Genomic DNA, 14,223 nt, shown 5'->3' with positions numbered 1-14,223 from the left:
TCTGTCTATTGTATGGGTATCATAATGCCATGGCTCTTGGACTCGATAAGTCGGAATTTCGAAATGCTTATTTCTTCTCCGTTGCTGCATTTCTCTGGGCCAGCTTCATCTTCTTGGCCTGTCGTTTGCTGAGTTGCTGAGTGTCCTCCTCGCCGTTCTTGCGCTTTTGATTTTGATTCTGATTTTTCCCCCTGTTTTTGTTCTTCTTTTCAGCATCGTTCTTTGCGCTTTTGTCGTCCGCATTATCGTTTGACCCTTTTTCTTGTTCGGCGACTTGGACAATGTTGATAACACTCCTGAAGCCGTTCCTCTTGATGCCCTCATTCACAACGACGGAACGCGGTATCTCACCAAGACCCTGCATGCCCTTTTCGTTGCCCAAGCCCCATACACTCAGCAGATTGACCACATCCGCAGGTGCTCTTAGTGAGAGCGCATCCTTGGCCTCGCTGCTGAGTAATATGCCTCTACCACGTGTGGCCCGGATGAGACCTGTGACGTTTGAGATGAAGTTTGCGCGCCCTCGGGCATCGGCGATCAGAGCTTGGCTGTAACAGACCTCAAAACGAACGCCCCGCGAGACAGCCGCCATGCATGGTTTCGGTTTGAAGTGGAAGTCCAAGTGCTTGGTAAAGTCGACGGATATTATGGGTACGTCAAGCGTTAGGCAGGCGTTTTGAAAGGCCTTGTCCGTGAGCGGACGGGCGGCGATGATGTCGTATGTGGAAGCGAGAGAGGGAATTCGGTAATTATTGGCCGAAGGATCTGAGAGAGGAAGAGTCGCGCGGTGAAGGACATTTGGAAGCTTTGAGGTTGGCGATGATGGAATCGACGGGAATGGCGCGACAGGGTTGGCGGGGAATGGTAGCGTGAGCGTGTGGCTGAGAGCGACGGTTGAGTATCCGAGAGAAGAAGATAGAGTGAGGGTCTGGAGAAGCTGTTCCTCGGTCGTAGAGGGCGACCAGGCGATGTTGAGATCGTAGAGCATGGCTGGCGGCGCAGTTGCAGTTGTTGTAGATTGATTCAAGTGTTACGCTACAGGCTAGTAGAGCATCGTACGTTTTATGGAGGACAATTCGAAGTTGTATTGGAGAGGCTTCGGAGTTTATGCTGAGATTCGCGAGAGAAAAGCCACTGCGCGATGGTTGTGATTGTTGTTGTAGGCGATGCGAAAAACGATGCTGATGATGTTGAGTTGAAGCCGACTTTTTTTTTCCTGCTTAAATTTTCCCCACGAACTACAATGACGCATAACTCTAAACCTAAGCACCAGCTCAATTGGTCAATTGTAACATATCGATGTAATATCTTGGGACGATATATAGAGAACATGAGAGAGCTACATATTTTATCTATGTTTGTTTTATCTTATTCAGTAATTTTATGTTAAATTTCAATTCCTATATCTAGCCTACAGGTAGCTTCCCTCAAGCATTACCTACAGTGATCCGTCGTAAGAAGCTGTGGTCTGTGCGGCAGGAGCCTTCCACTAAGAAAGCGCCCCTACCGTTCGTCATCACCTTGTTTGTTCCTGTGCCTGACTCTATCAACATCAACATTAACTCTTATCACCTTTAGCAGTACAAAGACATCATCTCCACTCTCAGTAGTTAGCGGAAACGCCTTTCACTGTGTTATATCGTATTCACATATTCATGAATCCTTTTCAGCACCGAGATAGATACAACTACGACTCACATATATACTTACCAGCTACACTGGCACCTGACCGACCTGTGACCACAACTTAAGCTTGCCAAGAACTGCGCCGCCTAATTAACGACGACGACGCGCCACCTCAACTCCTGGGCCAGCGACGATCAACTTCGTTTCGACACACACATAACGCCGTCCTTGCCTGAGACAAATATCCACCAACAGCGCATTCATCGCAAACACTCTCCATTCACAAAACTCTTCAACCATGTTCTTCTTCTTCGTGTGCGGCGAGCACACTTTCCGCAAGGAAGTACCAGGCTATGAGGGCATGGTATGCCAATGTCACCACTGTGGTAACATGGCTGCACATGTCCAGAAGAGCAATCCTTGGTTTACATTCTGCTGGATTGTATGAGTGACTTCTCTAACTCTTCCTTACGGTCAGCTAACAAAAATTGCAGCCGCTCATTCCTTTGTCCATCTCCGGCTACACCGATGTCGCATGCCGAATCTGCAACTTTCATCAACCGCTAGAGAATCGCCCCGATGTAAAGGCCATGGCGAACGGCGGAGGACCACCACAACAGCAATGGGGACCTCCCCAAGGCGCACCTCAAGGGCAACAGCCTATGCGATACGGTTAAGACGGGGCGATCGCCCCCCTTATTCTGCAGGTTTTGCAAGCGAGCAGTGGTTGTCGGCACGCCTGGCATTTTGACACTGCATTTTTTTTTAGGTTTTGGGTTTCAATGGTATTATATGAGGCGATATAGCCTGGTGTTAAGGCGAAATTGGGATACCACAGTGGAGATGACAACTGGGTTGTCTCTAGTTCCAACGGCCAATTTATTTCTGTGCCACTTTGTCGAGCCTATCAGCTCACTGTCATCTCGGCGTGATGAAAAATAGGGATTGAAAAGGAAGCACGCAAATTTTCGAGTGATGGGTCTTGCTGAGAAGATTCTAGTGGTGATGTACATTTTGCTTATGGTGAGGCAGTACATTAAGCCTGGCTTGCTGGATACTAGATAGTAGTGGTGTTTGAGGACGGGGGCTTTTACAGCTCTGATCACTCAGAGTGACGGGAGTAAACTTAAACTCCTGAGAGCCTAAGAGGCGAAGTTCGGGAGGCAGTTTATACTATTTCCTAGTCCCCAGGCTGTTTATTTTACGCACCACAAAGATTTGAGGCCATGTTTTGTGGTGCACACATTTGAGCTTGCAATTGAGTTCAAACGGCTTGCTCCATCTTTTCTCATTGGTGATTAGTGCCCATCATTCTCCGTTTTCACGCCTAGTAGTCTTTGTTGTCTAATTAGAGAAGTACTGGTCAAGTAACCGTTGAAGGAGGAGTTGTCCTGGCTCATCTTCATTCCCATGTGAATTTTTGCTTATGCTTGATATGAGATTCTTGGACAGTATCACATGGGACAAAACCACGGCAGCCAAGTGAAACATCCGATTCGTGCTGCAGGTAAAAAGGTATTCCATATTCATCTGGAAGCAAGTTTCCCTGCAAAACATATGTTTAGTACGCGTTATTGACAAGGGATAGTCCCGGTTGCGGGGCGGTCATTCGCGGTTGGCAGCTGCGATCTGCACCCATGCAGGTTGAAACGAGACGTTGCCCAGCAACGCCACCAAACACGGACAAAAGACATAAGACCCTTCGACCAGAAACAGAGACCAACCTAAAATCAACAATTTCATCGTACATGATGATCCTGGCATAAATTCTTTTCTCCCTTCTTCTTTATACTAACCATACAACACACACAGCAAAAATCCACAATCATGGATTCACCACCCAAGAGAATGACACGGGCCAGAGCCGCCGCCAAGGCAACAGAGCCCTCCGTGAAAACTACAAAGATTGTCACAGCTGCTGCACGGGCAAGGAGCACTGCGACAGCGGGCACCAAGAGCACAGCTGCCAAGAGAAAGACCAGAGCGGACGAGAATGATGACGATGAGGAGCAGCAACGCGAATTTGCTGTCGTTAGGAGAACGCGTGGTCGACCAAGAAAAGCTGGGGAGGTCGAAGAACACGACGCTGAACCTGAGGCGCCTGCAAGGCCTAGGGGTCGTATAATAAAGAAGACTGCTACTGAAGCTCCCAAGTTGACTACCACCACCAATACCACTGTCCCTGCCAAACCTACCCGAGGAAGGCCAAGAAAAGCAGTTGTTATTGAGGCGCCTGCTCCAGCACCAGTCAAGAAGACTACCACGATACGCACCCGCACTACAACATCAACGACAACCACAAAGCCAACCACAAAGCCAACAACACTGGCTAAGCCTGCTCTGAAAAAGTCCGTCAAGTTTCAAGAACCCGATAAGGAGAATATTGAGCCTGCCGCCGAGGCCAAGGAACCTGCCCGACCTGGAATTAGAGGTCGGCCGGCCAAGCGTGGAGGAGCAGCTGGAAGTCGAACAACCAGAGCGGCGGTAAGATCCGCTGAGTCGACAGAGAATAAACCATTGAGTCCTAAGAAGATTACCCAGATACCTGTCTCAAAGGACGACGAATCCGAGGATGAACTCGCTGGTGATATGCCGCCTGCCAAACCCATGATGAAGAGCCCGATCAAGCCCCCTACCAACATGGTCAAGCCTCAACCAGAACAAACCGAAGAACCCACCGAGTCAATAAGCGCTTCTGAAAGCATCAGCAACCCTCCGAGCCTCGGCGCACATGCATTGAGATCTCCTGCCAAGAGGCAACCTGCTTCACCCGACAAGGACACATTGAGATCACCAGCTCGCCGTATTGGTCACATTGCTCTCCCTGGATCGACTATGAAAAAGACCCAGGAAGGCGACACCCAGGCTGAAGATGTGTTTTCTTTCGGGAACTCCCTACTTCAGTCTGCGGCTAAGCGACCCCAGTCACCCATCAAGGGTTTTAACTTTGAAGTTTCCCTACAGCCTCAACAATCCCAGTCAGCAATGAAGGCTTCTCTTCTCCTTTCGCCACCTAAGCGGGCCATGCCTGGACTGAAGCCCGTCACGGAACCTCGACCCCGAGACGTTGGTGCTTTTGGTGAACCACTAATCATGAAACCTCTGGTTCTGGGTACCCCTTCTCGTGCTCCCTCCACCCGACCTTCTGATAAGCTCATGTCGGAGGAGCAAGCCGAGTTGGATCTTGACACAGTTGAGGAAGACGTCTTCAACCAACCTTTGGAAAACTTGGAGTTCCCCGGTCGTCTATCTGCTGTCCTTCCCCGCTATGCCGACCCCGCCTGGAAGAAGGATATGGGTATTGTCGATGAACCCCAAGACGAGATGGATGCCGTGGATGAGCCAGAGACCGTCGAGGATATTCAGGAGGAGGCTGTTGCTGAACCCGAACCAATTGCAGAGGCGGCTGATCTTACCGAAGATGAGGAGGACAGCATGGTCGTCGATGAGGATGTTGTCGAGGCGGACATCGGTCTTGAAGGGATTGAAACTAAGAACCAAATCCCCACCCAGTCGCCCATGCAGGAACAGAATCCTATGTACCAGCTTCGAGAAAAAGATCTGGAGCCCCAGGATACGGATTCTGAATCAGATGACGAGGACTCTGCACCCACCAACGCAGTACCTGTCACCCCAACACCATTTGGTCGCAAGACGCCGAAACCCTCCCGAGCCTCTATTGGCGGATTCAGCGCTCTTGCTGATCGCTTAGGTTCTTGGAAGGCTAGCACTCCAGTCAAGATGGCACCTTTGACTTCTGGAGAGAAGAAGGCTGGCGTACTTTCCGGACGCGTTGCGACTCCCAAGTCTAATGATTCGCCAGCTTCGACTCACTTCTTCGATGATGAAATGACTGTTCGAGCAGGCATGGAAGATTTACAAACGGATGACATTGCAGAGATTATGGATCCCGATTTTGATGACATGGATGTTACCGAGGAAGACGTTGAACTGGCCCAGGAGGCCAACGAGATGTCCTTGATGGAGTCTGATGTCCTGGAGGAGGTTGTTAATACCGATGCGTTTGACGACACCCTTTCTGAAGCTAGCCAGGAATACGGCGACGAAAACGAGATGCCCTCCTCAATGGTCCCCACCACCCCTGTTCGCCCTGTCATGAAGACTTTCAACACTACTACCAAGGTGCCTTTGAAGCCTGCGGACGACTCCTCGCCTACCCCTCTCAAGAAGCGTAGCTTCAGCGCTTCGCGAGTCGCTCCCAAGCGCCCCTCTGGACCAACAAGCAGCGGTGTTGCGATCCCATATTCTTCCAAAGGAAGGAAGAGCATGCCGGCTACCATTCCTGAGAGTCCCTCCGCCCCCTCCACCCCTGTTGCAGCCACTCCCTCAAAGTCAGACCTCTGGTCTTCACTGGGAACACCTGCGCGAACACCCCGTCGCGATCTGAATCCCGCCATCCTTCGTGGTGCCGTCGTCTTTGTTGATGTATATACCAGCGAAGGAGCTGATGCTAGCAGCATCTTTGTGGACCTGCTCACTCAGATGGGCGCTAGGTGCATGAAGTCATGGAGCTGGAACCCTAACGGTTCTGAAAACGATATGACTTCAAGCAAGGTTGGAATCACACATGTTGTATTCAAGGATGGCAGCAAACGCACACTGGAGAAGGTCCGTGAAAGCAACGGAGTCGTCCAGTGTGTTGGAGTTAGTTGGGTGCTTGAGTAAGTTGAACACATCCTTTCATTTTAATGGCCATAGCTGACATGTGCTAGTTGCGAGCGTTTGAACGATTGGGTTGAGGAAAGCCCCTACAAGATTGACACGAGCAACGTCCCCCGTGGTGGAGCTCGTCGTCGCAAGAGTATGGAGCCTAAGGCTCTTGCCAACATGAATGGCACTCTCGTCACCAGCCCTACTAAGGGAGGCTCTCGTACTACTCCTTCTACTCCTAACAACCGTCGCCAGAGTACACAATGGATGTACACTCCCTCAGAGCAAGACGAAGATGAGGATATGGAGGATTTTGAGTGGTCTGAAGCTATTCTCACTCCTGTCCCCAAGACACCTGCTCCGGAGGCAATTGCACGATACGCTGCAAATCTCGACCTTGAGTCAGCTTCCGCTGACGACGATGACGATGACGACCTGGACGAGTCACCCACAAAGGATGCTCTCCTGATGCGAACGTGCCCCCCGAAGAAGTCGATCCGTGAGATGGGCGCTGGTCTCCTCAGCCAGACCAAGGATGATGGTGTGCTCATGCGGCTCATGGCTGCACGACGCAAGAGTCTGCAGTTTGCCCCAAAGATCGGAAGTCCTTTAGCGAGAACCTGGAAGTGATAGATTGGATATGGTCAAGGTGGCATAATAGTACATGGGCAGGTTTTGATCCGGAGTTTGTGGGTTCATATTAGATTGCGCGCATACATCATGGCTGATAACAATCACTCGTTTTGCCATGGGAGGGGATACCACGGGAACAGACAGGACCTCCAACTAGGCGTTTGGTGGAATGGCATTGACTGGTTACTCTACGCATATGTAGAAGCTGGTACACTTGAGAATCCATTAGGGTAATTGATCTACAATATTTCCGACTCGTGTTTATGTGACTGTAGAAGGCTGAAGACTGTTAGATTTGAAGGTTGGTCGTGTCTTATATTGTTGGTAATATCTTTGCGGCATGCTCGCTAAACGCCAGTGTCATGAATGCCTCTTGTTCTAATTGTCGCGCCCCTTCCCACCAGCCCTTGGCGGAGAAAGACGAAATTGCGACGCCTCGTCGTGACATCGTCTTTAAGCCTTGATAAACGCCCTCATAGCCTTGACAGCATCACCCTCGTTGCTCTTGAGCAGCTCGGTAGCCTTTGGCTTGGGCAATTCAAGCTCCTCAACAAGAAGAGCAACGTCAGCAGCATCGACCTTGACGTTCTTATGGGAAGTAGCAGAGGCTGAGGCCTTGCTGGAGCCGAGGCTCTTGATGGCTTTGTTAGCCGCGTCGGCGTCGACGTTTTGTGGTGTCGAAGGGGAGTCGGCAGCATCGAGGTTCTCGAGGGCTGAAGCGGCCTTGCGGTCCTCGGCGGACTTTGCTGTCTGTGAAGGGGTTTCGTCGGTCATTTTGTTTCTGTTGTGTTTGTTGGTGGTGAAGTGAGGCTAAGGTGTAGCTAGGTCGGCTTGGCTTTAGGTGGTTGGAATTATAGTGGAGGCAAAGAGCTATGGTGGGGTTTGGAGGGGCAGCAGTTCCAGTTCCAGGCGGAGGACATAAGAGAGCCCGAGGTCAGTATGATGGAAGCTCACATGCTGGATGCTAAATTGTAGAATTTCATCTCATTGTCCAGAAGTTGAAAACTCCTACCTTATTAGTACTAAGGTATCTTCGCGAACCTCTCATGCCCAAGTATCTAGCGTTAAGCTGAGGCCTGCTGTATAGGTGCAAGCACTGCGAGGCACACAAACCAATGGTTCGATTCTGCTTCTGGCATCCTTTGTCTCTTTTCAGTCTCAATCAAGCATCATTAAACGTGTTATTAAAGTTCAGATCAGGCTGTAGTGCACTTTCCATTTATCCCTTTGAGCATTATTCGTCCAAGTTGTTGACGCCACATAATAAAACTCCAATCAATGTGTGGAAAGAAAAATGACGGAGTTTTTATTCGGTTACGCCACATTTCTTTGTTTAATTGTCCAACCTCATTTTCCGGGGTCTGTCGCATCTTGAGCATCTTTCTTTGTTCACTGTGACTCATTTCTCCAACAACAACACCCTTTCAATTCCTCCACCACTTTTTCAATTGCATTGGAAATATCAAAGGAGGTCTAGGTTGATTCAGTCTAGTTGTTTGAACATCTCACCTTTGTGTGGTTCTACTCTGTTGAATTTGGAATCCCATTGCTTGCACTCTCTTACACAAACCAGCTTTCAATATGGCTTCATCCTCCTCCGCCGCCTGGGATCCCTCCTCTTGGCGCTCAAAGCCCATGAAGCAATCGCCCAACTACCCAGACCCAGAGCCTCTCGCCAAAGCAGTTCAGGAACTCTCTGACCTTCCTCCTCTGGTGCATCCCAATGAAATCATTGCTCTGAAGGCTCATCTCCGCGATGTCGCACAAGGCAACGCTTTTCTTCTCCAGGGCGGCGACTGCGCAGAGCTCTTTGACTACTGCCGCCAGGGCCCTATCGAGAGCAAGATCAAGCTGCTATTGCAAATGAGTGTCGTTCTCATCTGGGGAACCAACAAGCGAGTTGTGCGCATTGGTCGAATGGCTGGACAGTATGCGAAGCCACGATCAAGCCCTACTGAGATGGTCGATGGAAAGGAAGTTCCCAGTTTCAAGGGCGACATCATCAACGGCTTCCGTCTCGAGGATCGTGAGATTGACCCCAACCGCCTTGTTAAAGCCTACCACCACTCTGCTGCAACCCTGAACTACATCCGTGCCGCTCTCGCCTCGGGTATCGCTGATCTCCATCGGCCGCTTGACTGGGGCCTTGGCCATGTGCGGGACCCGGAGCTCAAGGAGAAGTACTCAGCTATTGCTTCGAGCATTCAGCAGACACTGCGCTTCCTCCAGGTCATTAACGCTCGACCTGGTGAGCTCGACTCTGTTGAGCTCTTCACTAGTCATGAGGGTCTTTTGCTTGATTATGAGCAGCCTCTGACTCGTCTGCTTGACAAGCCTACGGCCCGGACTGTGAGCCCCACGCCTCCGGGTAGCGACGGCGAGAAGAAGGAATACTACGACACTTCTGCTCACTTCATCTGGATTGGCGATCGCACACGCCAGATTGACCATGCCCACGTCGAGTTCTTCCGTGGCATTGCCAACCCCATTGGCATAAAGGTTGGTCCTACAACGCCGGCCTCAGACCTCCTCTCTCTTCTCCGCACCCTAAACCCATCTTGCGAGCCCGGCAAGATCACCCTCATCACACGCTACGGCGCCGCCAAAGTGGGCGATCTCCTACCCACGCACATCCGTGCTGTAGAAGACTCAGAGTACCGTCGCACTGTTGTCTGGCAATGCGACCCTATGCACGGCAACACGCTGTCCACACCCACAGGCATCAAGACACGTCGTTTCGGCGACATCTACCGTGAGCTTCAAGAGACACTGCGCATCCATAAGGAGCAGGGCAGCAATCTTGGCGGTATGCACCTTGAGCTCACTGGTGATGCTGTTACAGAGTGCTTGGGTGGTAGCGAGGACTTGGGCGAGGATGATTTGTCGACAAACTACACTAGTTTCTGCGACCCGAGACTCAACGAGAAGCAGGCTCTTGAGCTGGCATTCTTGGTGGCTGATCACTTCTCGAGAGAAGAAAAGGCGGTATGAATGGGAGCATGAGATTAAGTTGATGAAAATGGGTATCCAACAAGAACAAAATGAAAAGCACGTATATGGTGTTGAGCACCAAAAAGACAAATGACACAATTCAGGCGTGATATGAGTAAAGGTCCATTTCTGAACAATATTAATTGAGCACAATTTGTTGATATTCTTTGATTTATTCAATGCATTGCTTGCTTCTCTCTGAGCTCTAAGCATAGATATGGACTTAACATTTGGTACTACTGTACCTCATCCGGTTGTCAAAAATAGATGTAAACTGATATCATGTCCATCTGAAATTATTGTGCTGCCGTTACATAAAAACTTTCATATCTTGAATTTGATCGCTTCCTCGCCATTCTTGCTTGCACTGTCGCACCTTCAAGCCAGTGTGATGGTTTGCGCCGCCTCAAAAGCATCGCCCTTCTCCAGCTTCTGCCAGCCCTTGACGGAACCGGGCTCAACGCACAGCATGTTCTTCCAGCCGTCCTTGGGAGAAAAGTCCTTGATGCCGGCGGACTTGTCGACCCAGGGGTTCCAGACAACGACCTGGTCGAGGTTGTCGCGGACGATGCGGTAGCGGGGGCTGCCGGACTCGAAGATGACGACGGGGTGCTTGGGACCGTTGGCGGGGGTGTACACGGAGTCGGTCTCACCAGAGAAGGTGATGGCGCCGGATTGAGTGGCTTCTGAGCCAGAGACCTTGGATAAGTAGACAGAGTCCTCGAGACCAGTGACCTCTGTAGAGGCGATATCCTTGAAATAGTCAGTTCAAGGTCGTTCGAAATGTATGGATAAAAACATACGCTGATCTTGAAGTAAGTGTGAAGAAGAGTCTGGAAGTCAAACGCAGCATCGCCGTCGTTGGTGATAACAATTGAGGTGTTGAGACTCTCGCTGTCGAGAGAGACACTGTAGATAAGAGCAAACTTGTAGGGCCAGAGAGCCTTGAAATCGTCGCTGATACTCTCAGAGGACAGACCAAAGTCGAGCTTGACACTGGAGCTGGAGCCCTCGCTGGTGGACTTGCCGAGGAACTCCCATCGTGAGTTGCGAGCAAATCCGTGCTGGGGAAGCTTGGCTACGGGTTCGTGGTCGGGGGCGGTACCAAAGACCTGCAGATATTCGAATTAGAGAGATAGCAATGGGAGATTGTGGCTTGGAGGTGGTCGTACAGGGAAGACGATTGGAATACCTCCTCGAACGGGAGCACTGCCATCAAGAGCAGCAGTCTCGCTGACCCAGAGCTTCTCAGCTCCTGAGGCGTCCTTCCAGCTGATTACGGTAGCACCATGGAGGAGGACCTCAACACTCTCGCCCGAGGGAAGAACGGCCTTGACGCGGGAGTTGTCGTGGGTAATGTCGGCAACAGCTTGAGGGGGAGCCGCGGGGGTTGAGGCAAGTGCCGAGGGCTTGTTAGGACGGTCGACCATTTTGAAGGAATTTGCGTGTAAAGGCTTTGAAGAAGTTTGAAAGTTGAAGGGGAGTTGGAGGTAAAAGGTGAGGTAACGTCGTGGCGGGTGGGATGTTGAAGTGGGGTTTGAAAGGGTCCGTTGAGGAAAGATGCAAGAGCACTAAATAAGTAATCTAAAAAGAAAAGTGATAAAAAAAGAGGTTAAATAGGTAGACAGGGCCCCGTAAAGCTACTAAGTTAACAGTTTATCAATCAGCCTTTAATGCCCCTGTAGCTTTGGTGTTCTTTGATACCCAATGCCGTCTTCCCTTAGATCCGTGGTTGCTTCAAGTCTGGGAGGAGGTGACAGCCCAAGCATGTCAACAATGGCGGGGTAGCTCAAGAGGAGCCAATAGAGTCAATCTGTAAAGCTGTTTAGTGGGTAACAGCTGCTAAAGTTAGAGTTGTTACCGGTCATATTCAGAGCTGAAACACGTCTCAGATTTGGCTTGTGATACATGAAGCAGCCCGCCAACTCTTTCTTCCAGTACGCATTAGGCATCGCTTTGGGTAAATAAGCGATTTCAATGGCTCGTTGAAACATGTAAGAAAATCCAATTCTTTTATCCATGGTCAGTATCATCACCTCTCCAAACGGCCTTTATCATGCACACAGACCTACCCCTCGGAGCATACAAGGTTACAAAACAGACATTGGCGAATCGAATTTCAAGACTTCTATTGAAACGGGTATCTATGGTATTTGCGCATCAAGCATGATGCCGGTTCTACACTCAGCCTCATCATCATCTTTCATCCATTTTAAGAGTATGACAACTTCTCCAAAAGAAGGCCGCCATCAACCAATAATGTCTCTTCAAGTCTCACGGCGCTGATTTTCCTCATCGTGCGACGTAAACATGGCGGCGTTGTTATGTTCACCGCTTTGTCCACTCGAGCTTCCACGTCCACTTCGGTGCTCGGCATGAGCCTTCTCTTCCACTTCTTCGACAGCAATCAGAAGGTTTCCGTTGTTATCGTATCTTCGGGGCTCGATCTTGGCCTGCTTAACAACGCCAAGAGCGCCCTTCATTCCATGCTCCACCTTTTGGAAGATAGTATCCATCTCCTCCAATGATCGATATGCCGTCTCAGGGAAGAAGAAGTAAACCGAGGGAACCATGATGGCGTTGATGATGGCGAATATGATATATGTGTTGGATCCGATATTCTTAAAAGCTGGAGGAGTGATCATGACAACCAACCAGTTGAATATCCAGTTACTCGACGTTGACAGAGCGTTGGCAGGAGCACGGATTCGCAGAGGTGTAATCTCAGCTGGGTATAGCCATGTCATTCCAAGCCAGCCAACAGCGAAGAACGAGTTGAAGACAAACAAGAACACAATGCCCACAATCTGGCATGCCCTCGCATCGCTAGAGCCTACACCAGCGAGGATAGCCATCGATGCACATTGTCCAGCTGCACCGAAAAGCATGAGCTTTCGGCGACCGACACGCTCCACCAGCCAAATTGCAGGAAGAGAGGCTAAAAAGTACTCGGTACCGTTCAGAGCAGCCATGAGAAGTGGCATGTGTCCTGTCATGCCGAGTCCGGAATAGATGGAAGCGGCATAGTAAGTGATTAAGTTAATTCCAGAGATCTGTTGTTCAAAATTAGCATGCTTAAAGCCAACACTAAGAAACGCTGTTTTACCTGTTGGAACATTTGGTTGACAAAGGCAAGGATGGTACGGTGAAGGTTCTTATTGTCGTTTCGAGAGAACAGGTCCGAAAACGCTCCCTTGCTCATCTCTGTGGTAGTGTCTTTCATGGCCCTGAACTCGTTGTCGACGTACTTAGTCTGGACATCCTGATCAGCGATCGCAGCAATGACTTCCTTTGCATCATCATCGCGACCCTTGAGCACAAGCCAGCGAGGAGATTCGGGCAGGTTCATAACAAAGGCCATAATGATGAGACAAAAGACGATTTGGAAAGCCATTGGGAATCGCCAGCAAGCAGAAGTGTCCTGCGCAAAGTACATGCCATAGTCGACCCAGTATGAAATAGTGATGCCAAGCGTGATCAGAGCACCTTCGATCATGACCAGTTTACCACGCTTATGAGCAGAGCATGTTTCTGATTGCCACATGGGGACGGTAGAAGTGTTACCACCGTTACCGAGACCAGTAATAATTCGTCCGATGATAAAATGTTCCAGAGAGTACGCAGAGGCCTGAAGAGCGGCACCAATAACCATAATTGTGGTTCCAAGCATGATCATCCTTTTGCGGCCAAGTTTGTTCCCGAGAAAGATGGTGATGATAGCACCAAAGAAGCAACCCAAGTTGTAAGACGACACGGCAATACCTTGGTAGTTTGAGCGGTTCTTTCGAACAGCTGCAGACACGCTAGGATCCTCACTGTGCATGTCGGGGAACTGTTCCATGAATGGAGCCATTGTTAGGATACCACCCATGACGCCTTGGTCTACAGTAATTATTAGTTCAGGTTCATTAGAAAGCTCATATCCAAATCGTTGTCTTGTCTGTGAGCGCGGCGGTTGACCTCACCATAACCAAAGAGCAGAAAATCAGTTCCCGCAATAGCACTAATGGCATAGTTGAGGGACTGGCCTCGAAGGCCAAAGTACTTCTTGAACATGGTGAAGGGGTATCAAAGCAGAAGCCTCACGCCCGAACTCTGTACTGAGAGACAAAAGAAAGAATTTGATGCGGTGAACATGGACATCCAAGCAGGAGCCACTTAGGTTTATAAAGAAAACAGAGCTCAAGGGTGTTTGCATGTTGTACTGCAGAGTCATGTAGAACTTGCTACTGGGCCTCTCATGATATCTCCACCTGAGTCATACACTCGAAGCTGGCCTCTCAGACAGACCTTGGTTATACA

General features: G+C 50.0%; 7 protein-coding genes across 7 annotated transcripts; 3 read left to right on the top strand and 4 right to left on the bottom strand.

Moving 5' to 3' along the window:
• Window positions 1-67: 67 nt before the first annotated feature.
• FPSE_04995 (uncharacterized protein) lies at window positions 68-988 on the bottom strand (the record flags this gene model as incomplete). Its single annotated transcript, XM_009258113.1, has 1 exon — window positions 68-988. The coding sequence occupies one exon, from the start codon at window positions 986-988 to the stop codon at window positions 68-70; it is 921 nt and encodes a 306-aa protein (XP_009256388.1).
• A 936-nt stretch (window positions 989-1,924) lies between these two features.
• On the top strand, window positions 1,925-2,303 carry FPSE_04994 (uncharacterized protein; the record flags this gene model as incomplete). The annotated part of the gene is made up of 2 exons (XM_009258112.1): window positions 1,925-2,068; window positions 2,121-2,303. The coding sequence occupies 2 exons, from the start codon at window positions 1,925-1,927 to the stop codon at window positions 2,301-2,303; spliced, it is 327 nt and encodes a 108-aa protein (XP_009256387.1).
• A 1,150-nt stretch (window positions 2,304-3,453) lies between these two features.
• On the top strand, window positions 3,454-6,927 carry FPSE_04993 (uncharacterized protein; the record flags this gene model as incomplete). The annotated part of the gene is made up of 2 exons (XM_009258111.1): window positions 3,454-6,308; window positions 6,360-6,927. The coding sequence occupies 2 exons, from the start codon at window positions 3,454-3,456 to the stop codon at window positions 6,925-6,927; spliced, it is 3,423 nt and encodes a 1,140-aa protein (XP_009256386.1).
• A 456-nt stretch (window positions 6,928-7,383) lies between these two features.
• FPSE_04992 (uncharacterized protein) lies at window positions 7,384-7,704 on the bottom strand (the record flags this gene model as incomplete). The annotated part of the gene is made up of 1 exon (XM_009258110.1): window positions 7,384-7,704. One exon carries the CDS (start codon window positions 7,702-7,704, stop codon window positions 7,384-7,386), a length of 321 nt encoding a protein of 106 aa, XP_009256385.1.
• An 807-nt stretch (window positions 7,705-8,511) lies between these two features.
• On the top strand, window positions 8,512-9,921 carry FPSE_04991 (uncharacterized protein; the record flags this gene model as incomplete). The annotated part of the gene is made up of 1 exon (XM_009258109.1): window positions 8,512-9,921. The coding sequence occupies one exon, from the start codon at window positions 8,512-8,514 to the stop codon at window positions 9,919-9,921; it is 1,410 nt and encodes a 469-aa protein (XP_009256384.1).
• Window positions 9,922-10,299: 378 nt separating this feature from the next.
• FPSE_04990 (uncharacterized protein) lies at window positions 10,300-11,351 on the bottom strand (the record flags this gene model as incomplete). The annotated part of the gene is made up of 3 exons (XM_009258108.1): window positions 10,300-10,674; window positions 10,725-11,033; window positions 11,094-11,351. 3 exons carry the CDS (start codon window positions 11,349-11,351, stop codon window positions 10,300-10,302), a joined length of 942 nt encoding a protein of 313 aa, XP_009256383.1.
• An 837-nt stretch (window positions 11,352-12,188) lies between these two features.
• On the bottom strand, window positions 12,189-13,977 carry FPSE_04989 (uncharacterized protein; the record flags this gene model as incomplete). The annotated part of the gene is made up of 3 exons (XM_009258107.1): window positions 12,189-12,974; window positions 13,028-13,803; window positions 13,887-13,977. 3 exons carry the CDS (start codon window positions 13,975-13,977, stop codon window positions 12,189-12,191), a joined length of 1,653 nt encoding a protein of 550 aa, XP_009256382.1.
• Window positions 13,978-14,223: the final 246 nt, after the last annotated feature.

Source organism: Fusarium pseudograminearum, chromosome 1, assembly GCF_000303195.2.
Source record: "Fusarium pseudograminearum CS3096 chromosome 1, whole genome shotgun sequence".
In the NCBI taxonomy this organism is placed as follows: Eukaryota; Fungi; Ascomycota; class Sordariomycetes; order Hypocreales; family Nectriaceae; genus Fusarium; species Fusarium pseudograminearum.
Note: the sequence above shows the minus strand (reverse complement) of the source record. Positions and strands in the feature narration are given on the sequence as shown.